The sequence below is a fragment of the Heloderma suspectum genome, chromosome 3 (genome assembly GCF_057233095.1).
Source record: "Heloderma suspectum isolate Gila_16-S chromosome 3, 16-S_ref, whole genome shotgun sequence".
Classification (NCBI taxonomy): Eukaryota; Metazoa; Chordata; class Lepidosauria; order Squamata; family Helodermatidae; genus Heloderma; species Heloderma suspectum.
In genome coordinates, this window is record NC_139460.1 from 65,813,266 (window position 1) to 65,838,887 (window position 25,622).

Here is a 25,622-nt window from a genome sequence, read left to right on the forward strand (position 1 = left end):
TGCTAGAGGACACATTCATGTGACATTCTGTTAAAAAAACAAACAAACCTGGTTCTTATCCAACACCTGGAACACAGATACACAAAGGTCTGGCCTGCAGTCTCAATTGCCAACACAAAATTTAGAAATTGCTGGAAAAATTAGATATGAAGCAGATCAGTGCACAGGACATCCTGCAGTTTCTTTTTCCTAACTAGCTGTCCCATGCATCAGTTTCGAAGATTGGGTAAGTGGGACTTGGGGAGAGGGTTAACCCAGCCTTCCCCAACCTGCTGCCCTCCAAATAGGTGGGTTACAATTCCCATCATTCCCAGACAGCATGGCCACTGGCTGAATATAATGGGAATTTTAATCCAACTCATACGGAGGGTTGGGGGAGACTGGTGTAACCCTTTTCTCCCATGCCAATTCACCTTTCTAAATAAGGTAATATGTAGGTTAGCCCCCTGCCACCCCTCACCTATCTTTACTTCCTTGATCTTCAAAGCAGACATGTGGGGCTACTAATTAGTAAAAATATAAAAACAAAATTGAACTGTGGGGCAACTGTTATTGTGGATCTCATGTGTCACATCTAGTTGACTTGCTCAATACAGCATGAATCAGAGAGAATAGGAGGGTGGTGGCTCTGATTTCAGTGGGGCTGTGAATCCATTCTGGGTTTTAGTCAGAACCAGCCAGGATGCTGAACCCCATCCTCAAAATAGGTTCAGCATCTTGGATAGCTCCTTTAGAGTTCTGGTTGGTTGTGACTAAAACCCAGAATGGAATCACAGCCCCACTGAAATTGGAGCCACCAGACTCCACTGAATAGAAGGCATTAATGTAGAAATTGCTTAATATCCCCATCTTATGATTAAACTTTCTAGAAATATTTTATAGAGAGAGAATGCAGGAATGGATGTCTTACCAGAATTTTATAGTTTGATGGATGGATATCTAGTAGCAAAAAGTGTATATAACACAGCTAGCTGTTAAGGAGATGCAGTCTCCTCATATTTTGGCTATGAAGACTAGTGGAGCAATGAACAAAAAAAAATCATGACTTCACAAAGAACTGGTCACACTGGAGAGAGATAATTTGCTTAGTATGAAAGAATTAATACTCATTGGCTAATGGAGTGAGAGTGGCTTACTCTAGCCAACTGAATACTACTAAAATCGGTATAAACAATGGGTTTGGTGAGGACTGTCATGTTTTAGTCCCATTGAAATCAATGAATGAAGTTTGTCATGACTAACTTAAGTCCTATTTATTTCAAAGAAAGTAAAGCATGACTAATTTAGTCTGGATCCAAGGCAATATCAGCATGATCAAAGTTTTATTTAAGAAATTGATGCTTTACTTTTCCCCTCCAGAAAAGGAGTCACTCCAAAATATAGAAGTATCATATTGAAATTTAATTAATTTCAGTGGGATATAGCTTAAATCTTGAAATGCGATTAGATCTTTCCAGCTGAAATTGAAGGACGTTCAAATACTTAAGACTGAGTTGATTGTGCCCCATGTTAATAGCTGATCTATCACATTATATACAGTAGATATGTGAAGGAATTCTGCTTGGCCTTAAGATGACTAACTCTAGCAATGTAGTTAGCTATCATAACATGGGATCAAATCAGCAATAAAATTCTCAGATGACACAAACCAGAGTGGAGATGACTTTTGAGAAATTAAAAATAATAGTAAAAATACTCGCAGATCATCTTGCCAGAGAGATCTAGTCAAAAGTGATTTTCTATTCAAGAACAAAAATATTAAGCGTTCTATCAACCTGGTGCCCTCTACATGTGTCTGATTACAACTCCTATCATCCTCAGCCAGCAGGACCATTGACCATGTATAATCCAACACATCTGGAGGGTACCACGTTGTTGAAGTCTGGGTTATATCCAGTAATTTAGTTGTTTAAGAGGTGAAATGTTTATGGGTTGGATGTGGAAACATGACGACATTTCAGAAATATTTCAGTATGTATTGCTCTACAAGTTCAGTTCACAGACTGAACTTTCTCCATACACATTCAGCCTGAAATACAGTTTTATCTCTTTGACACTGAACATCCTTCCTATTGATTTTGAAGAAAGGCAGTCTGAGGTCTCCACAGATTCCAAAGGAGAGGAAAAGAATGGATTTGACCATGTTCCTTTCTTTTCTGAAATTTACTTTATCCTTCCATAAAAGAAGGGGTGTCAGTGTCTCTGCTTTCATAAGTAAGCCTACTGCACTACTGAGTAGTTCTCTCTCATTATACTCAGTATTATGAGAGAACTAAGCAAGGATAACTCCCTGGAAAAGACCCTGATGCTGGGAAAGATTGATGGCAAAAGGAGAAGGGGATGGCAGAGGATGAGATGGCTAGATAGCATCACCGATGCAATGAATCTGAATTTGAGCACACTCCGGGAGAGAGCGCAGGACAGGAAGGCCTGGCGTGCTATGGTCCATGGGGTCACGAAGAGTCAGACACGACTGAATGACTGAACAACAACAAAGCAAGAAAAAAAAGGATTTTTTTAAAAAAGGATAGACATGGGGAAAAAACCCTCTATGAGGAATCATTAGAAGCAGCTCTGTCTTTGTTCATTTTAACTGTAAAACTGTCTTATCACTCACTGGATTTTCCCACACATCTGCCTAGCAACAGGTGATGATGTTTCAACCAATCAGAAAAATAGAACCAGTCCACTCAACCAATAAGAGAAAAAGTGGCTGGGGTAGTATGTCAGTTTCCCACTTGAGAAGCAGGTTCATCCAGGAAACAGATACCCAACCAGAGAGAGAGATAAAAGGAGGTGTAAGAAGGAAAAGGGGGTGGCCCTGCCCAACACCGCCATGGTATTCCACCCACCGCCAGCTCTGGCCCTGCCCACTACCAGTCTGTGACTTCTGACAGATTATCTCTAGGGGAATGCAGTCCTCAAGGGTTCCCCAGTCCTAGGATACCTCTAAAAGGAGAGCTCAGACAAAAAGCATTGTGCAGCTATTCTGTCTTTCCCTCCTTAAAGGACTTTTTTGTGGTGAGAAAAAAGGGATGGGAAAACATGAGAGGGTTGCAAATGGAACTTAGTTTTGTCTGGACCCCCATAAAATTCTATGAATGAGGGAGAGTCACAGGTGATTACATGATAAAAGCCTTCTCTGGAAACATCCCTGTTATATTATATTGGAGCATATTGTCTATTCCACCTGAAGGTAATGTTTTGTTGGAGCATAAATTCAGCCACAAGAAATTATGAGGTTCTGCCCTATGGTGTCATTCTGTTTGCATAAATTTCTCCCATTTGTGGAAATCTTGCTTACATCCTTGTGCAAGTGTCAGATTCAACATTTTGATTCTGGTTATGCAAGCCATTATGCGAGCTGTTGCAACAAGCACTTTCACAACTCATTGTGACTTGGTTACACGAGGGGTTTGCACTAGTTGTTTTGCTAGCGACCACTAGCAGAACAATGCCACCTCTTGTACTTTTCCCACTATTGTTATGTTGCATACAACCCATAGAAAGTTAAGAAGCAATTTAAGGCTGTCTTTTGATGACTATATCTAAAAGCCATTGCAATCAAGGTTGAGTGAGTGGGTTCATTGCTGTAATTTGGGTAACTGAACAGCATAAAGAAATGAGTAAGAATGGTTGTATAATATCTGTAAAGGCAGCAAAACAAAGGGCTTGTCACTTGTTAATTTCTAAATATATTTTCAAACTAGGGGCTTTGGAATTTCTGCTTAAGCATTTTATATCTCCATTTTTGATACATAGAACTTCTTAATTGGTCTGTTCAAACAATTTCCCACCACAGCCCTTGCTCAAATGTTTTGGTATTTCTATGGCTGTTTCCTCACCATTAGTGGCAGGCATATTTGTAGGTGTTTCTACCTCTTTCCCAGGCATTTTCATTTCTGCCTTTCCTTCAAATCAAGATTTTAGCAAGACAACTAGTAGTATCCATGCCAGCACTGTTATTACATAGCAAAAACATTAATCACTTCTCAGAAAGATGGGATTTAAAATATGTGATTTCATAATGTGATGGCATGTATTTACATCTTCTTGGCTCTAATATAAGCTACTTTTCCAAATATATTTAGCATTAAATAGCTTATGTTTTATTAAAATTCTTTTAAACCTCACACCTCATCTAAAAGGACATAATAAATATAAATAACTGGTCGCTTGAGTGGTTGGTCACAAACTATTAAAATATGGCTTATTTTTTCCTGGAGATGTTGTAATTTGTAATTGTCTGCTGTCTTTATCCAAGTTAGCAATATTATTTATTAGTTATGATACATTTTAAGAAAATATCCTCACTCTGGCTTTTCTTTTAAAAGAGAACTCAACAACAGCAAGCCAAAGGAGTGGTTTCCCAGCTTCGTTTTGGACCAGTTCTTATCAAACTCCACCTCCACCATGCTTAAGTGGAGTTCATCATGATTTCCCAGTTACTGCACCAGGCACCTTCTCAACAGCAGATCCTAGTAGCTGGCCAGGACATACCCTGCATCAGACTGCTCCTCCACCACCACCTAGCATGACAGAATCTTGGCATTATCCGTTAGCATCTCAGGTGAGCCCTTCATATGGACACATGCATGATGTGTACATGCATCACCACCATCCCCATGCACAGATGCATCACCACCACCACCCGACTTCACACCTTGACCCACGGTACAGACCTTTGCTGATGCCCTCAGTTTGTGCAGGCAAGATTCCTCCACCACAGTGTGAAGCAGCAAAGACAGATCCTACTGCTGTCACCAGTGCTACCTCAGCATGGGCAGGAGCCTTTCATGGAACAGTCGACATTGTGCCAACCTTTGGGTTTGACACAGGTAAGGTGCCATTTGCTCTTGTGCATGGGTCATATTATTTCAGGAAACACCTGTCCTAACTTATCAGATTCTCAACAAACTCTCTTTCAACTGATTTGCTAATATGAATCCCTGACATGGTTAGATCAAGTTGAGGTTGCAAGAATGCCATGATTTTCAGAGAACAAAATAATTGGCTGTTGATTCCTACTGAAATAAAAATGCAGTACTTAACACTTGTGAGCGATCTCAGCTTCCAAATTTTATATTTTATAGTACAAATCTAATTATAAACATCCTGCAGTCATATAACATCAGCAAGAACAAGATAGTTTTTTTTTTTTTTTTAATGTTACAGCATAAGTACGCTTCCTTGGAAGTACACGTCTTTGAAATCAGAGGAATTTGGGATTCTTTTTTGTTTCTGTAAGCATCTGCAATGAATCTGGTTTGTTAATCAGTCTTCTTCAAGAATAGGATGTTCTGAATTCACTCAATGTAGACCCAAGGGATCATAAAACGTTTTTCAAAATCCAACCCAAATGTTATGTATAAAACTTCCCCCAAACAAGCCAGCATAAAATAATGCTGTTGTTCTACAGGACAATGGTCAGTATCCAAGAGTGCTGCTCTACTTACACAATTAATGTAGCAGTAGCGTAAGTGACATCTAGCACTATGCCAATAGGGTAAACTGGCACAACAGTTTGTGGGAGTAACGTTGAAGGTCACTTTCTCACAACATATTAATTGTGTAAGCAGAGCGACAGTGTTGGATACTGCCCAGTGCTTACAAATGTATTCTGAAGAAATTCAGCACTTTTGCTCGAAATAGTTGTTGTAGATTCTACTTTGCTGCATCTGTATGATACAATTTTAATGCTTGAAGAAATGCACTGAAATGGAGTCAATGTTCTGTCTTGTCAGTTCCATGCTCTGGGCACAGAAACCTCATAATGTGTAGTGTGGGGATGACATCAGCCTTGACACTGGTGTAGACTTCCCAGGAGGTCAAGATTTGAATGATGATGTAATTGTAAGCATACATACCAAGTTTCATTGTTATAGTTCAATATTAAAGGTAGATATTATATTATAATTGGTTTTCTAGCCTCCTTGGAAATGGATGTATTGTCAAGCTGATGTTTGGAAAGAGAATATCCTGAATATACATACCAACTAGGGATGGGTGGGAAATTCATTTGGTTAGCATTTCAGTGTGGAACATATGACACTGGTAACTTCGCAAACCTAAACACAATGTGGATACAGTTTGCTGCTGAAATATGTACATTTCTGAAGTTTGTGATGCAGTTTGCCAAAAAAATGCAAAAAAAAGGAAAAGTATACAATTCCCAAAAGGTGTGTACTTGCAAAAATGCACACAAAAACACTTTAAGGGGGGGAATGTGTACACTTGCACAGGTGTGTGCACAAAAATGCATACATTTGGGAAAATGCATACAAAAATGTGGAATTAAATATGTGTACACATTTTCATGCAAACTAAAAAATCTTTGCAATCCGATGTGAAATAGGAACAGATGGGTCTTAGCACAGGGAAGATGAGAACCTGACTGAAACTGAGCTTGACAGATTCCCCCATCCCTAGTACCAACTCTGATTCAGATACCTCAGATCAAGACAGATATCATGTTTATATGTTAATTCCCCCTCACTGAGAGAGGGCTAATATATCAGGATCCTCATTCCATCTGACACACCATGGCCTTGTTTGGAATCAGTCCTTTGAAGCATCGTCTTGAAGAATCAACCTAAATCTACAGCCTCTGTGTGTGGCGCTGTGAGAGATTGTCCCTCAGCAGATCTGATTGTCTAAAAGATTACCACTGTGCTGGATGCTAGCCCCCGGCTCAATATACTGCTTCAGACATTTAGAGGCAGCTTCAGGAGCGGCATTCCAAAGGCCATGTTGCTAGAGGGATGATGCTACGAACCTCTATTAGACTAAACAGAATCTCAGAGCTGTGCAAGACGAGCTACCAGGTGGAAGGTCCAGCATCCTGCTTTTCACAGCACTCAGACAGATGCTTTTGTGAAACCCACAAGCAAGGTGTAATCAGGGCACAGGTTTGTGCCCAGCAGCTGGAATTCACTGTCTTGGAATCTGGACAATCCCTTCACTTAAGATAGCTATCATGTGGCCATGATATGTGGCAGGAGAGTTAACATATTCCTTTGGCATTGCCTTGATAAACACATGCCATATGAAGGAGAGGCACACATCCTTAAACATATGCCAAGGGGCTGTAGCCAATTGCAGCTCCCCAGAACATCTTCCAGAATGTTTTGAAACTTGTGCCTGCCTTTTACACATACAGTGGAAGTCACTGGTATAATCCCAACTGTGTCAAAGAGGCTGTTCATACAATAGGCTAACCCACACTCAGTGGTTGTGCGTGGCTTGTTTTGAACCATGGATTGTTTGTTGAACTGTGGGTTAGCATGCTGCCTGAATGCAGCCGAGCTGGCTTGTTAACCGTGCTGTGTGGCTTATTTTATTGAACAAGCCACCTTGAGAACCCATGGTTTGTTGTTGGGTTGGTCCGAGTGGTTAACAAACCACACTGCATGGTTAACAAACCATCCTGGCTGTGTTCAGAGAACACCATAACCCACCCTGCGGAAAACGTGCTGCATTCAGACAGCATTCTAACCCACAGTTCAATAAACAACCCACACTCAACCACTGAGTGTGGGTTAGCATGTTGTGTGAACAGCCCCAAAGTGTGCAACAGCCCTCACTGAACAGTGAATTGGGCAAATGTGGCACTTGTCCCATGGACCAACTCTGCATAGGACACTGGTCACCCAATGGCACAGATCCTCTCTGTTCTAATCCTAACTCTAGCCCATCTATTTGCTGGATCTCAAGAAACATGCTTATTCTCCTTCTCCCAGCCCAGGTGTGGAGATGTGGTATCACTTTGGGGTAACACAGATGAGGATAGGAGAACACAATTGGGGATGGTACTGCTTCAAGGGAATGCTTATGCAAAGGACAATTGGAACAAAAAGGCTCAAGCCTCACATATCAAGTGTAAATATTGTTTGCCTTCTCCTAATAATAAAGAGAGACAGACTACAAATATGCCAACCCCTAGCAAGCCGTGTCTAATGAAAATGATTTGTCTTCTTCTACTTGAAAGAAAATACTGTTTCAGTTGTGATACTGCTGTCTTTACCATTAAGGATAGGAAAAGAAGAAGTTCTTTTCCACACGAGTCTGGCAAAATTGTTTGCAGGTTTAGTAGATTTTATGGGGAAAACAGCATGGAAGACTGCTGTCCTTGAGTATCTGTCATAGAGTTGCTGTTGTTTTGCATCTGAATCTATATATTTCTCTAGCATGTACTTTCAACAGTTCTGTTTACCCATCAGGAGTGGTGTGGACAGTCTGATACAGATCAGGAACTTTCTATGCAATAATATCATTAAAATAATAGTAGATGCTTCTCCATACCTTTAGATAGCTGTTATTGGATTTGGGGTTTAGGAGAATAGACCAGGGCAATTCATTATATAATTGAAAACATTATCATGGGGGAAGAATCTTTAAAAAATACCAGGAGGGTGATGAGCAAACTGATTCTTAAAACAAACAAACAAACAAACAAAAAACAGTACAATTTTTTTTAAAAAATGAATGTCAAAAGCTAAACACCTTGGGACTCCTTTTGTAAATGTGCTTTTTCTGACTGTCTCCGTCTTCCTCTCTCTCACCTTTCTGTACTAGCTGCTGCTGGATCCCAGCAGGTTTCATGCTCACATTCTCTTTTATGCGGTGACAGAGTCAAACGGTGCTACTTGCTGCCTCAGGAAATTAAGAAAAATAGCATATCTGGATCCTTAAAAGGTCTGGACAATTTTATGACCATTAATAATGTTTGCAGCTGTACAGATGATAAAAGAGTAATTAAATTTCATGTTCCAGATTGTAAAGTGATCATCTGCTAGGACTAGGAGCAGTTGTTTTTCTCTTCATGGGGTCTACCTTTTGGCAAGGCCTATTTATTATGAGATTTGAGATTTCAGCTTTCTGTGAAACTTGCCATCATTGGTAGATAGACAGAAAGGTGCATCTGATCTGATAGCAATTCCAGGATTTCCAGTTGTCTAGACAATCGCATGGTCAGTCAAAAACTGGAAAAAGAATCTTGTTTCAAGAAGAATATTATTTTAAAGGAAAGGCCAAAAACCCAGAAAAGGCTGTAATTTGTTCCTGGGTGGAAGTAGGTAGGGAATGTTAATTTAATTGGGCTTTTTGTAGTGGTGACACGGTGTGTGTGAGTGTGTGTGTGTGTGTGTGTGTGTGTATGAATGATACTTTCACTGTATCTAACCACTGTATTCACTTAATTTCTTTAAGGATAGATAGATAGATATTTTATTGCTTAAAACCATAGGCCACCACAATGTACATTTAAAAAGGAGAAAAAAAAGTACAATACAGTCACATATCTGCATATACAGAAATTCACACATCCAGCAGAATCATCCCCACAAGGCACGTATTTTCCTTGCTGCCAAGGCAAATTTTGCTATCTGGACAGTGGTAAAAGCATCAGTGCCAGAAAGGAGAACACTTATCTGTTCTAAGGGCGGTCTATTTGAGAGGCACTGGAGAATAATGGCAAGAAATGTATGCCTAGGATGGCCATAGAGAGGATATCTTAGTAGGTAATGAGAGACATCCTCAACCTCACCAGACCCGCAGATACAGAGTCTCTGATGGACTGGGGTATTGTCAAATCTTCCCTCCAGAAAGGCAGAGGGTATGCATTGTAGATGCAATGCTATGAATGATTTCCTTAGGTGGGGCACAGTCAGAGTTTGTAAAGTAACTCTCCAGACCAAATGACATCTTATATAATGTATACCAGCAAGAATAAGGCATTTGTGAGATTGTAACCAAATCCATCCACTTAGAATAAAGACAATTTGTTTCTTTAAGCATCTGCTTTACTCTATCAAAAACAAAAGAAGGAAAGTACTCAGTATCAATTCCATAACCTTGCAATATAGGTCTGGTCAAGTTTACCCAAGGATTTTGGGATGGGATCTGAAGTTGCTCTTGAAAGCATTTTTTTTGGAAGTCGGGACTCACTTATATGGGTTAGCTTGAAATATAAAGCAAGAACAGCATGAATAGATGTTTTAACTGAAATCAATCCCACTTCTACCCTTAGAAGTGCCCCGGGTGTGCCCCAGGGGACAGTTAAGAGGGATCTCCTAAAAGAGCTCTGAACTACCTCAAAAATAGAGGCATTCGTGTATCCCCATACCTTTGCCCCATACATCAGTTGTGAAGCTACCTTCTTCTGAAATATCTCAACTGCAGAGGCAACCAAGCTTCCCCCTTGTGATCTAGAGAACTGAAGGAGGGATTGAGTAGACTGGGCTGATTTCAGCTTAATTACATCGAAATGTTGGCTGCACGAAAGTTGGGTGTTGAAGTTAAGGCCCAAATATCTAAAGTTGTTCGTTTGTTCAGTGGTTTCATTGTCCAGCTTCCACATATGAGTTTTCCTTTTCTTCCCATGCATGTCTGCCCTGCCCATTTTTTTTTTTTCTAGCAGCAACCTTGTGAGGCAAGTTAGGCTTAGAGGGTATGACCGGCCCAAGAGTGGGCCTGTCATACCAAAAGAGTGGTTTTCTGTTTCGGAGCTCAGACCTCACCTATGCCTTGTAATTAGGCTCTTGGGCAGATTTCTTTTAGTATCACAAATTTGTCTTCTGGGAAATGAGTATTTTGTGACTGGCCATGCCCACCATGGCAGCCATTTTGTGAGAGCTCCCACAACATTCTCCCAAAATTCCAAATGTGCCGACCAACTCAGAAAGGTTAGGGATCCCTGATCTAATTAGACAACAATTTGCTTCTAAAAGTGTAAAATTCTACTCATGTTAACTTCAAAGTCAAATTTAAACATTACAGCCCCACACAGAGGCCACCAAACATCATTTACCCATGATGGTGCTCTGCAGACCAGTTTTGGAGTTTCTTATTCTGCACATTGCTCTAATTTTATTTATTTATTTATGTACTGTACTTTTAAATCAACCAGTAACCAAAGTTCTCTGGGTTGTGTCCAGTACAAACATTAAAAAAAATAAAACCAGCAGCAAAGAATTGAGTACTAAAAGCATTAAAAACAGTTTTTAAATTCCTGAGAGAATAAAAATGTCTTCACCTGGTACTGGAAAGATCATAATGTAGGTGCCAGGCGAGCCTCTTTGCAGAGAGCATTCCACAAATGCCACCACTGGAATGGCCCTCTCTGTTGTAACCACCTATCCCACCTCATTTGGCAGGGGCACCTGGTGGAGGTCCTCAGAGGATGATCTTAATGTCCGACTAAGTAACATGCAGTGTCTGTGTGCCAGTCTTGTATGTTCCTGGTTACAACAAATTGGCATATAGATGTTACATGAAATTGGGATGATGCAAAGGGCGGGTTGAAATGTTATGCCCACACATGGTGCACTGTTGTGGTGGAGGAGGAGGGATTTCTCTTCCTTCCACATAGGAGGGCTTTATTTTTAAATTAATATTGTGCCCAAAATTTCTCCAACATTTTTTCAACCATTCTCATTCAATTTCATATAAAAGAAATTGCTTTCGAAAATAAATTCAACGGTGAAGAAATTTTTGAGAAATTCTCCTGGATTGGAGTTGGGTTTGGGTTTCTTGGGCTTACCTTACTTAGGAGGTGGCTGAGGAATACGTGGAAGTGTCCTGTTTTTCACTGTACAATAATCCCCTTTCCAGCCATCTGTAGCCTCCTCAGCTTCCTACACTTCAGTTAAAGCCATCATGAGGTAATTCCTCCCACAGGGCCTTTTCAGATCAGGAAGTGCAGGGAGGCTGTGAGGCTAGCAGTGATTTGGTAAGCTCAAAAACACCACAAAGATGAATTATAAAGCACCCTGAGAATGAGGAAGAACAATGAAAGCCTCTTTCACGGGGGAAGAAAACTTTCACGAAATTGGAGGACAGATTTTGGCTCAGCACTAACTCCACCTGTTCTCTGGAGCTAGGCACAATACTGCTGTCCCCCACACATCTGCATTGTGGTGGATACAACACAGTTTATGCGGTTGCAGCACAGAAAACCCAAAAACCCATATGAAAAAAGAAAGAAGCTGTGCTATCAGTCCTGCCAATGGAGAGCCCTACCTGTGAGAAACTGTTGAGAATTTCTTCTCCCCATGTAGAAATTTGGTGAAATTTTGTTTCCCCAATTTCTCTTTCCATAAATAGGATGGAAAATTTCAAGAGGCTATTTGCACATAGCTCTAATTTAAATAGGCTTTGAGACTCAGGGGAATTTACGCGCACACATCTCTGGCACAAACATCCACCAAAAGGCCATTCCTCTACCCGCTATCATTCACTGGTGGCAAGACTTTGTTTTGAGTTTGCATCATATACTAATTCATTACTTAACTACATCCTAAAGATTACTGAAAGTGAAAATGCGCATTATTTTCTGCATTATGTTTTAAATCCACTCATTAACAAAAATTCTAAAAATTAAAAATAAAATTTGTAGAAAGGTGTACAAATTAAGAATATATAAATTAGCAATAAAACAAATTGCAAAAAGCAAGTCAGATGAAAGCCAAGATCAAACCTGCATTATAACATAATAAAACCAGAGGAATGAATGCATGAATGAATGAATAAATAAATAAATAAATAACCCTAGCTGACACAATCTGCATGAGTAATGCATGGTCATTACACATATTGGAACACATCTAGCAAACATATTGCACATCACTAGGACTACTGGTGCAATTTTTGCTCTGAGGCTAGAAAGTTGCAATTTGGAATGTTGTGGAGGTTCTGATCTTGCTTAAGTGAAATTTGAGTAGGAAGGCTGTAGCTCAGTGGAAGAGCACAGTCTTTGCATGCAGAAAGTCCCAGGTTCAATCCCTGGCATTAAGGATGGACGAAAGTCCCTTACCTGGTCCCGCAGCTTGCTTCGCGGTGGGGGGGAGGCGCTCCAGTTCTCCCCCCAAAATTCAGGCTGGGGGGGAGGCGCCCCGCCCCTCCCGACCGAAATTCAGGCCGGGGAGGAGGCGCCCCATCTCTCGCCACCGAAATTCAGGCCGGGGAGGAGTGCCCCATCTCCCCGGCCGCGAAATAAAAAAGTAAAGTAAAAAAAAAGCACGTGATAGGCTACGTAACGATTTACGTAGCCTATCACGGCTCGATTTTCAAAGTCAGCCGTGATAGGCTATGTAAATCTTTACGTAGCCTGTCACGGCTGAGTTTGGGGGAGGGGAAAGCTAAAAAGATTTACGTAGCCTATCACGGCTGACTTTGAAAATCTAGCCGTGATAGGCTACGTAAATCGTTACGTAGCCTATCACATGTTTTTTGTTTTTGTTTTACTTTACTTTGTAATGGCGGCGGTGGCAGCCGGTCAGAAGACCGGCCGCCACTCCCACCGAAATGCCGCCGAAATGCCCTGGGACCCGCCGCCGAGAGGGACATTCGAAGGAGGTAAGTCCCATCCCGGGGGGGGGGGTGGCGGAGAATTTCCCCAGCAATTTTGGGGGGCCGAATGCGTTGGCATTCGGCCTCCCGGAGATTCGTGGAGAAATTCTCCGCCATCCCTACCTGGCATCTCCAGATAGGGCAGGAAAAAACTCCTCCCTGAAACCCTGGAAAGCCATTGCCAGTCAGTGTCAACAATACTGGACTACATGGATAAAATGGTGCAAAGCTTTAAATACCATTCCTGAAATGCCTGGGAAAATAAAAAGTTCTTCACCTGACATCAAAAAGAGCAACATGTAGCTGCCAGACAAGCTTCTTTATGGAATGGATTCCACAAATGGGGCACCACCACTGAAAAGGCCACGTCTCTTGTAGCAATTTACCTTGCCTCATTTGGCAGGGCACCTGGACAAGAGCCTCATTGATGACCTGGGTAAATATGGGAAGAGTGGCTCCTTCAGGTAAACTGACCCCAAGCCATGTAGGGCTTTAAGAGTTAAAACCGGCACTATGAATTGGGCTCAGAACAGAAATGGAGTGGCAGCCAATTAAGATAACAAAGTACTAGCATAATGTAATCATATCAACCAGTCCATTTTCAGAGACAAATTATGTGCATTCAAAAGGAGCATTCACCAAGGAAGAATGACTGAGAAAAAGTTATATTGTGTCCTAAAGAACTGCGGTGTTGCCTTCAAGAGTTACTGGCTGGATCCTTCTTAGCTCCAGAGAAAGACATCTCCATGAGCTAAAGATGCTGCAGACCAGATATGAATCCTAAATGTCTTTACATAGCTTATTTGATGTTTAAATCAATCTAGAACAGTTCCATCAAAGCATAAGCTAATGATCCAACCATATAATTTCAGGAGTGTTGCCATTTTTTCACATTTGAGTGCAGAAACTTCAGCACAATCTTCAATTTCACAGAAATATTTTAGTCTGATTTAAAATGGAGACAGATAATAGTTTTCTCTCTTTACTTTTAATGATTGTTATTTGATTCATCTATTGTTTGGTTAAAAAAATGACTCAGGAGTCAACTATTTTTTTCTTATTAAATTGTTATATTAAATTGTGTTGGGTAACCTTTTTTATTGTTCATCGATCTGTTATTTTCTGTTTGTTTTTTAATTAAGTTTGCTATAACTGCAATTTTTAAAAGTATGTTGGGGAGCTAGGGTTGAAAGTGGATTGAGGGGCATCATGTCTGATGGGGTGCTTGCATTTCATTTGTCCCACTATCAATCACCTCTGGTCAAACAGGCTGTGCAGATTTCTGAAACTACACAAGAAATCTGCCAAATTTGTGTATCAGAGACAAACATCAAATAAATGTTCTTGGTGGGACCTGTTTCTGAGTAAACCTGTATAGCAGGGGTGGGCAACTCTGAGAGATCCAGGAGCCATTTGTTACAACCCAAGGCAGAATTAGGTTTAAATAAACCACTGAAATCATGTTTTTAAAATGTGTTAAGTGTAACAATTTAAACATTTTCCCTCATCCTTTCAAAATAGGCATCCAGCATCAGGACAAAAGTAAGGAGACATCATGGTTCTGACATATAAATGGATCTTACCAGTAACCAGTGTTGAGAGTTTCCACCTTTGTGAAGGGGATACTGCAGTCTTTCTTCTTTGCTATTACTTCACAGTGGCACCGGACATACTGCAAAACAGATGATGAGCCAACCAGCCATGATTTTGTGATTGAGCCTTTACCTCCTAAAGTAAAGGCTACTTCTAAATCCCAGGACACTGAAAAGAAAAAAGAAGCCAACAGCTTTCTATTGTATATCATTTGTCATCTGAGCCTGCTGCAGCATTTCTGCAACCTAACTTCTTTTTACTCCTTTTAACAGTGTTTTGCTTGGTTGTGTGTTGTTGTCTGTACTAATGCACAACCCTGATTATCAGGAGAGACCTAACCTTGACTAGTAGTCGTCCTTCAGGAATACAGTTTTTGTAGCTCTTTTGTGCATCTATTTTTGTAGAAATACAGAAAGTTTGCATCAGCATTGATGGGCTATTTTAGAACAGTGTATTTTTTTTAAAATTTAAAGTTTAAAAAAATTAAAGTTCTGTTTAAAGAACTTGTTCACAGAAACGCACTGGCAAAATGTTTAAAATGCATAGTTTTTAGATGTCTGATGTGCTTGTATGAAATTTTATTGTTTGCGGTTGTGATCAAATGGTTCATTCCTTCATATAACAGTCCCACAAGGTTTTGAATGTACTTTGCCTTTCGCTTAAGCAATCATTCAAATGTAAAATAGTTTCCATGGCAGTGCTATATCACTGAAAAATGCCTATTTGCTTTGCTGCTTTCGATGACAACTTTGAGTTGGGCAACTGATGAGAAAATCTTGTTGAAAAAAAAAGGGGCAGATGATTTTCAAGCGAAATCCTAAGCATTGGGGATAGCTTGATCCTTTAAATTGACTTCAGCTACAGGGTTGATTAAAATCAGAGCAGAAGAGAGATCCAGTGCCTTGCTGATGGTGAAAAGCTCTATGATCTTCTCCTACTTTCCTACTGTCCTCCATCTGGAACATCTAGTCTGGGCTCCAAAGAGCAACTTTAGGTAGGTCCAGGGGTTTGGACGTGCCCTGTGGAATTCTTAACTTTTTTGCTTTTGCAGGGAAGGACCCTCCCTCCCTCCCCCATTCCATATCACAAACTGTTTTGGAAGGACCCTACTCACACTGTAGGATGTTACACAGAGGAACTAGTACAGCTGTGTAAATGCAAGCATGAGCACTGCACAGCCAGTTACTGCTGCTCCACTAGTTCTGGAGATAACTCCTCATAGAGCTGCTAAGGCCTTGAGTCTTGTCCTGTGACCTGCTATGTTCGTAGCTCATAGAAAATGGCATTCTCTTATCACAAATTGTGTCATCATGCCATGAATCGCCTAGTTTATCACAAAACTTACAACCTATTCTTGTTTTGGAAAATGTATTTCCAAACTGATGGTTCTTGCAATTAGAAATGAAGCTAGCAGGAATCAGAGGCTGGAGCATATTCTGCAGGTGTCAGTAGAAAATACATGCCCAGTAATGGCTTTTGTATTCTTGATCAGGCCTTCTTTCTGTGAAAACTTTGTATATTCCTAAAAGCTCAATACTATTAAATACTGGAATAAAGCTACTCATTTTTCATGATGGGTTTTCATCTTACAGTCCATTGAGTGCCTTCCCCACTGTTTACCAATAGAATTTAAATTAGGAACTTATTAGACAAAACTGTGTTAACCTAATGATACAACAAAACAGAACATGTTCTAAAATGAAACCTGGGCTTCTTCACCAGTCTAAATCTGCAAGCCCTTGCATAGTTACAGGTGCCACTGATTTGTAATGAGTTCAAGAAATGTGTATCCCTGTACTCCTTTTCCATAGGTACAAGAAACAGCAGGACTTGTGATTACTTTTGCCAAGCAGTAGTTCCCTACCACCTGTCGCAAACTGCTTTTTCAGCTTGAAGGAGCTTCCAATGTAGATCATGTTTCTTGTGTTTTCAAAGAGGAAACAAAAGGTCCTGTGTGTGTGTGTGCAGACCCCTTACACTTTTTCTGGGAGATGGACATCACTTGAAAGCAAGCTCCTGTGGCTTCCAAGTAGTGTGTGCAGGTCTGGAATGTGAATATCCACCATCTAACTCGCTTCTAGTTTGTAAGGGCCCAAGTAATTCCATAGTTCTTTTCTGTCAGGTAATCCAATCCCACCACTTTGTGCCAAACAAGTAAAGCAACATCCTATTCTATCACAGCAAAATAGAACCATGCAGTCTCTCCCACCTTCTACAACCACCGAAATCCCTCTTTACTTCCATCACAGAGTTGTTCCTGTACCAAGAAGAGCTGGGCTGTTCCAGTGTTCCTATGAAGCCATTAATGGATGCCCTTTCATGCCAGGGCCTGCTGCCATTGCTTGCAGCTCAGGAGCATGACAAGGAGGTATTCCCTTGTGCCTGCACAAGCAGCCTAGCACTCAATCATAACCTTCACTGCCATCTTGGTAGGGGTTCTCAGCACTTGTTCTCAGTGCTGACTCACTCAAACTGCAGGATCTCTGCTGTGCATCTGCTAGGGTTGTTTTTGTGTGTATTAAGTAAATCAGTTTCCCCTTGGGAAAATATTTAGTGATGGTGTGTCTGTGTTTTTATATAAGTTTTGAACACTTTGGGCTACACCTAACCCGTGAATAGAGTTCTGCTCACCCGATGGAGCTTGCCCTTCCTCTTGTTGTGCCCCCTAAAATGTGCTGCAGAGGGCCTCCCAACCCTCTGGAGCAGATTTGTGGGGTGTAAGGGGAGGAAGAATCCATTCTGCTAGCAGATGCTGTTCCACTGCTTGACAGATCGAGTTGGATACAACCCTTCGTTGCTTATCAGAATAAGCATTTCTCCAAAAATATTGCAAATCAGACTCTTGGAGCACACTAGAAATTCCTGGTTTTGATTTTGCTGAATATGTTAAAATACTGGCTTTGACTGGTTCTGGGAAGAGAAACACTGAAGTATCACAAGAAAAACAGCCACCAAAGTACTAATCTGATTTTTTTTTTTTAAGTAAGCTTCTTTTAGAGCTTTGTTCACTTCATCTTTTATCGCTTTGCATCTAGACACATCTGCCAAGTCATGTTTTCCAGCTGTACATAAAGGTCATAAAGGAATGTGCTTCAAATCTCTACAGAGGTCAGGATTCTGAATTGCCAAAGTATAGGACTGGCACCAGACCCCTCTCCGAATTGTATCAATATTGATTCACTAGAATCCCTGTGTGTTAAGGGAGTTAGTGACTGGTAAAATTACAGTTTCTCCAATATTCGGGAAAGTACCACAGACTGTTTTACGTTAAGCAAACAATGCATTAATAACATTGTAGTGAGAGCAAACCAAATGTTTGTAAATTTTAATGTTAAAGAATATGTTTCTCTATAGTCTAGAATTTTCCCCACCCTCCGTAAACCAGCATGTTTCAACAGTCACACGTTTCACTTCCAAAATATTAAAATGCTTAGAATTTGAAAAACACAGCACATGTAGACAGTTGTCAGAACTATTTCTAACTGAGGACAGGCATAATAAATCCCATAAAAGTATATTCAGGTTGTAAACATTAGTATAAGAAACCCATTTCACACCAAACAGCTTGACATCTCTAGAGTCATGAGCACTGCACATGCTTTGATGGAGATATATACTTCCTTCTGGAAGCAAACATGAACAACTATTTGCAGCTGACTACAGAAGGGCAAATAGTGATCAAAGTCATTTACTAGTTTGCCCACACACAGATCTTAAATAACAGGGAAGGCACCTATGAACATCCACTTCAATGCCTGCATAGAACTGGTGATGCAGATAAGGCTGTATGGATGCAGATAAGGCTGTATGCATGTCAGGCTCTTCCAGGATTCCCATTGTACAGGGAGAGCTGTATACATGTAAACTCCATACTGACATTACATTGTACTTGCATGTTAGCAGCAGGGCCTGCCACCACAATCCCATTCCTAACTGTCACTCCCAGCCTGTTCATTCACCATGGTTAGGCCATATGAACAGGACTGCAGTTCTGAAAATGAATTGGTACAGCGAAGCATGAATAAGACCCATGTCAGGGTGCAGGCTTACTCATGTGATGATGGAAAAGCACTTTATACATGCTCAGAAATGCTGTATTATATAATATTACTTCATATCTGTTTCTTTAAAGAAGGAACATGATTGCAGGTGGGTGGGGTGGTGCTAAATGGGTGTAGTTAAACAAGGAAAGGTGGGGCTACAAGATTGACAGTACATGTAAGAATTATTTTCCTACTTGCACCATGGCTCGTACACAGTTATCCTGCACCTGTTATCCCTCCACACACAGGGTCCCAGTGTAGGTCTACCCATGCAGAAAAGCTGTTCTGTGTACATAAAGCTGTTGCCACCCAGTTTCTGGATTGTGAGTAGGTACAGTGGGAGGGTATGAAATTATCTCCTCCTCCATCTCTATCAGGGCCAGATCTACACTTCATGTCATATCACTACAGTGCCATCATGGTGACGCATTATTGCTCTTGCAAATTTATACCTCATAGTACACACAATGACATCTGTTGCGGTATTTTGGATAACACGGAATAAAAAGTGGGATGTAATGCGTAATGTGCCCCAACAGTTATACCGATAAAAAGCACTAGTGTCGATCTAGCCCTTGTCTTCATAGAGGTGGGGAAGGCCATGTAGGCCAGCTACTCCATGCCTCTGCTCAGTGCAGGAAATCCAGAGCTAGAACATTCCCACAGATGGTTTTCCAGCCTCTGCTTGAAGAACACCAGGTAATTGGTTCCATTGACTAACTGCTCTTGCCGTCAAAAAGCTTCAACTAATGTTCAACCAAAATCTAGCCTCCTATAACTTAAGTCCATTAGATCTTGTCCTGTCTGGGGCAGCAGAGAACAAATCTTTACCCTCTTCTGTGTGACAGCCCTCCAGATATTTGAGGAGTGTTCTGATGTACACACACACACACACACAAACCCTTCAGTCTTCTCCAAGCTAAACACACCCAGTCCCTTCGACCTTCAACATAAGACTTTTTATCCATACCCCAACCATCTTTGTTGACCTCCTCTGAATCATTCCAATTTGCCTATATATTTGTTAAAGCGTGGCACACTTTACACATTTATTTTCCACTGGGTTAAACATAAGATAAGTCTATTCTACCATGTCAGCATGTCAGACTCCCAATATAATCTTACTACTACTGGCTATAAACAATAAAGTTCTTACATAATAAAATAAAATGGAGGTTTCTTCCTGTTAAATGCATAACCTTATGCATGCTTTGATCTTATCGGTCACAGTGGTTCATACTTCTGAGTAGATATGCATAGGATCAGAACTTTATCTACCCTAACTCTTTTACTAATAATGGAGCTGGAGAACCAATTAGATCAAAGCCATGCTTATGGCTTTCTCATATATTTTATATCATGAAAATTAAAAGGGCAATAATTGGTTGCTTGATAACATGTTACACTTCAGTCAGCATATTTAATTTTTCACAAAACGAATGGTGCAAAAGTACTAATTAAACACAGATGTTGGTTTGGTATTCATTACTGAAGGAGCAGAATGTTCTCTCAAAACATTTAACACACCAGCAGAAATAGATGACTAGAACTGATACAAAGAGTAATCCAAAGTTCTAGTTCACATCAGTGTTGCAGGCTTGCATTTGTGACAATCTGTATCACTGCTGTAGTAGTCACAATTTCATTTAAATGTGAATACATGAATTTGTGAACAGCATATTTGCAAATAAATGCATTAAGAAACAGGACACTGCTGTTGACACTGTGAATCATTTTTAATACATGTAAAACTCAATATTTTTCATAAGAGAAGTATGAGTGGTTGGAAGACAGTGAAACCATTTGCCTGCAAACGTGAATTTGACTGTAGTCATTATTTTCTCATTACTGAGGAATGCTCATGGTTTTGACATGTCACATTCAAACCAGCACTTCAAGTCAGTATACAGACAGCCAATAACCCAGTTAATTTTTGTTGACATTCTAAACTCAGGGTGCTTTCAGTCAAGGCATTTGTTATGCAACCCCCTTGTTTTCATTCATGGGATGAGGGGGTACAAACAACATTGTCTTTACTTTATAACTGCCCTGTGTTTTTCTACCATTGCATCTGTCTTCTTACTTTCCACACACAAAAACTGTTAAGGAGTAAAAGACAGAATAGCCTCACAATGCCTTTTGATTCTTAGCTCAGAAGACCATCAGCCGGACGTCCCCTCAGTAGTATCAAGGTTATGTTCAACATGATTAGCACTACCACCCCACCCACAATGCACACACATTTTCTAATGACCCATGTTGCTGCATGACTCACAAGTGGAAGGAGATAAATGGTTTTCTTTGCACATAAAATATGTCTCTATCATAGCCCGATTGACCACCAATACTGTTGGTGGACCCAGGAGTCTGTTTCAAAGGCCACTGATTTAATTGATTTAATAGGATTCAATGAAGGCTATAATCCAAACAATATGCAAATGCCATGGGAAACTCTTTCTTTGATGTTTTTGCCACAATCCACTGCCAAAGAGTCACACTTCTGTTTGTGTTTAAAAATGGCTCATCTCCTTGGCGGTGAAAAGTGCTACAGTGACATCAGCCATATCCAGGTGTTCAAATCTCACACGCAGTTAGAATCATGTGAGGACAAGCACAGTTGCTCTGCCCTCTCCATCACTGCTTCTGCTGCCTTCAATATGTAAACTTTAGAACCCTGGTTTAGACCCCTATATGAGTAGAGCAGATGTACTTGCCTTTGAACATGTGGAGGGTGATGGGGCTAGCGATGAGGACACGATGGAAGGGGAGAATTAGCATACTCATCCCCATTCTCGTTCATGGAATCCTACTCATGAGGGGGATTTGAACGTCTGAATATGGCTATCCTCGAACAAAGATCTGGTTGTGTGTATTGCTCTTGTGTACATGCATATTACATCTTCAGATGAAATTTAAGTCATTTGTGCTTTCAAGTAAAGAATCTTCATATGAAATCATGGCTACAGTACTTTTGTAGAAGATCTGCTCAGCTTTCTTTTGTCCCCAATAAATTTATTTCACCATTTGTAATGCTCAAAAACTGAAGGGACAATGTGTTCTCCAAATCTCCCTTGCAAATCTCACCCGCCCCCTTTTTTTTTTGGTAACCCCTATAAAACTAATGGAGGACATTGTATTTAAAAGTGTTTATAAGAGTTTTGTCTAAAGAAGTGACAACGTAGTTTAAATAAATAATTTAATGTGAAAAGGTATTATTGTTACATATATTTTCCTGAAACAACCAAGGTGTTATTGGGCTAGAGGTGAAATGGTTTGTTTCTGTTGCTTTGGGTAGTGTCACCATTGCCTGGGGGCGGGGGTGTCTCCTCCATAAATAGCCCTACCTCCTCTCGTTGATGTTGCTGCCCATTCACTTGCCCTGTTTCTCTGGGTGCAATTCACACTTCTGCCTAGAGGAAGAGAACAAGGTGAACACAGGCTGCTGTTCCTTCACTGCTGACTTGCTTGAACAGGCCAAATGAACAGGCAGCAACAGCTAGGAGGATAAATAGCAGATAGGAATGTTGGAGAATTCTGCCCCAGAATCCATGGTGGAACGAAGCCACCCACCCCACCACCCCACGAAATGGGCCCAGAACAGAGTGTACCTTTGTTGGCCATTTCAGTGCTCCTCAAATGGCGGCCGCATCTGCAGCCGCCATTCGCCTCTTTCGAAAGGCTGTGATAGGCTACGTAAGTATTTACGTAGCCCATCACGGCTAACACAGGGACGCCATTTGCGCCCCTGTCTTTTGCCGTGATAGGCTACGTAAATATATACGTAGCCTATCACGGCAATAGGAAGGAACGCAAATGGCAGCTGCTGTAGCCACTGCCATTTCTGCCCGTGTCTTTTGCCGTGATAGGCTACGTAAATATATACGTAGCCTATCACGGCTAAAGACACGGACGCAAATGGCAGCGGCTACGGCAGCCGCCATTTATGTCCCTTTGCAGCCCAGCAGCCGGATGTCCAGCTGCAGGCGGCCCCGGCTGGTGGCTCTGCAGAGTAGCCGAGGAGCAGAGCCGGCCGGGGAGGATTCTGGGGGGAGGGACAGAGCGCCTGCCCCCCACCGCAGATTGCCTGGTGCGGAGCCAGGTAAGAGTTCTGTACATCCCTAAAAGCAGAGTTGGGGGGCTCCGGCATTTGGCAGAAGGCCCCCTGCTGAAGCTTGAGCCTTGGCAGATGCTCAGTGATGCCAACCCCTGATGCCAGCCTGATCTTGAGGGCAGCACTATTATCCAGACCGTGGTGTGGATGCTGGGGGTGCTCAGTTTCATAATAAAGTTGGCATTTTCCATGCAAAATCCAAAAGAGAGATGTAATGTTAAAGTGTGGAGTCTCTATTTCTTAGAATTTGGAAATATGTTTGATTCCACTAGGGACCAAATCAAATAGTTTCAAGGGCCTACATCCAGCCTGCTAGCCAATAGCTGGCCATTCCTGGACAAGAGAATTGGCTAACTTGTCAGCTATGTTATCCTTACCTTTGTAATGAAGCATTCCCTATCCCACTGAAGTCAATGGAACACATTTTACTTATTAGAATGGCTATGGATTGCACAATAAAATAAATACATTTTATTGTGGTTTTGGATATCTGAGTCTGGGGCAATATCCAATGCTGGCGGTCTACCAGCACCAATCAGGTTGCACTAGCCGGAATGACCACTAGCATAACAGGAAGCTGGCACTTCATAGCACAACCCAGAAACTAGGTCAGCCCAGTGCTTCCGGAATGGGACAGGTCAATGGAGCTGAGTGCTAATTTCTGGCTGTGCTATCAAGGGCGAGTTTCCCATTGTGCTAGCATTCATTCCCACTACTGCAAGGACAGTATTGGTTATTGTTCCAGGGTTTTGTTGTTGTTTCTGACATGCTCTGCACCGTGTATACAAATGTGCTTCCAAGATGCAGGTCATTTCCAGGAACATGCTAAAAGACAATCACTACCCCGAGCAGCCACACTCAGATTTTCTAAATTGATGCCCAGTGTTAATCTTTGATACGGAAGGCTCCATATCAGTTATCATTTGTGTTATTATTTCAGCTCAACTGTGAACAAAACAGTGCTTCGTTCAGTGCTGCTTATGCACAACTCCAACCACTGCCAGGGACATTTTATTACCATGAGTTGTTAATGAAGGATGCACTTTGGCTGTGCTATGGCAATAAAATAGCAGTAAAATGTAGGCCGCATACATACAGTGTGTTTAATTTTAAATAGATACATAATATAAATGGCTGCAATTGCAGAGGATTCTGGGACACTCAGCTCTCAATTCATGTGTGGTTTCTTGCACTACTGAAGCAGCATGTGTCTTATGGGTACTTAGTTCAGCTGCATATAATGGGGCCTAGGGGCAGGCCAGAAAACCTGACAGATGTCACCACACTTTGCCTGTGTGCCCTGTGCTGGGAGTGCCTGCCTTATTTTATGGATTTTATTATCCCACTCTTCAGATGACAAGGCTCCCAGAGTGGCTTATGTACAAATGTTAAATATCACAATTACACCATCTGATTGGGATGCTCCAGTAGCTGCCAGGCTCCCACTGGCAGTAAGTAGATGATCTCTTTGTCCTTTTGATCCCAAGAACCTAAAAATATGGATTCTTCTCTTTGGGTTGTAGCCCATAACTCAGACGTGATCTTGCCTTTATTTGGACAAGACAGTAAATCGGGTGGAGCCCAAGACATCTGGTAAGAATTCTTTCCAGCCAAATTGTATTTTCTTTGGGGAATATTTTGACTGTGTGTGTGTATGTGTGCGTGTTGTTGGAATATATAGCCGTCCCGTAAATTATAAATTTTTGAACACAACATGAAACTTAAAGAAAGAATCAATTGTTTATAAACTCTAAATCAGAAAGCCTTTGCTCTCTGACAATGGGCACATGCTTAAGACCCATGTTTTTCAATGGGACTTACATATGCTCAATTGAGTGCTGGATTGGACCCAATAGCTGTACATCTGCAACTGGTTTTGTTATTGTTTTGTACTAGCAGGGAAAAATTGAGTCAACCTTCTGTTGCTTTTCAAACTATGCTTGGTGAAGGCTTATTGTACCACTCCATTACAAAAGCAGGCATTTTGTTGCTATGATGCATGAAGACCACAGCTTGTTATTCTAATTCCTCTTTCACCTTCGGAAATCTAGGAACACAGTTACGAAAGCCAAATAATGTAAGAGAGGTTTGTACCAGTAGAGCTGTGAAATCTTGTCCTTCAATCTCGATGTGCAGTTTTTTTCTTTTGGATAAAAACAAAGAAAAATAGGACCATGTGAATCAGCAAAACCCAAGCTTGTCAAAATTCTCCAAATTCCACTTTGAAATTCATTCTGACTCATGACCATATCATATCGCAACGATTTTTTTTAAGTGCATGGACATTTGTGTATTCCTTGGTGCAGATTTTTTTTCCAAATATGCACATTTATTGTGTGCATTTTTGAAAAATACAAATTTTTTCTCATTGATTGAAGTGTGTTTGTGAGCATTTTTTAAAAATGTTTTTCATGCATACTTTTCAAATGTGCACATTTTCAAACACACTTTTCTTTGAATTGCCTTGCAAGCGCAAGAATGTACGGACACTGGCCACAGATTGCATTTGAGTCCAGGATGTATGAACT

The 25,622-nt window shown here is 41.0% G+C and overlaps 1 protein-coding gene across 4 annotated transcripts in view; it reads left to right on the top strand.

Annotated features, from left to right (window-relative positions):
- The window catches only part of VGLL3 (vestigial like family member 3), a 35,861-nt gene extending 13,674 nt beyond the window's left edge, over positions 1–22,187 (top strand). Inside the window, exons 3-5 of one of the 4 annotated variants that reach the window (XM_084841698.1) lie at positions 4,335–4,838; positions 8,575–8,694; positions 14,869–16,512. In XM_084841698.1, the coding sequence (XP_084697824.1) occupies positions 4,335–4,838; positions 8,575–8,694; positions 14,869–14,912 (668 nt within the window). In that variant the 3' untranslated portion in view covers positions 14,913–16,512. Of the gene's footprint in view, positions 1–4,334; positions 4,839–8,574; positions 8,695–14,868 lie in introns of all 4 variants that reach the window. The other 3 variants (XM_084841699.1, XM_084841700.1, XM_084841701.1) reach the window with 3 other exon arrangements.
- Positions 22,188–25,622: the final 3,435 nt, after the last annotated feature.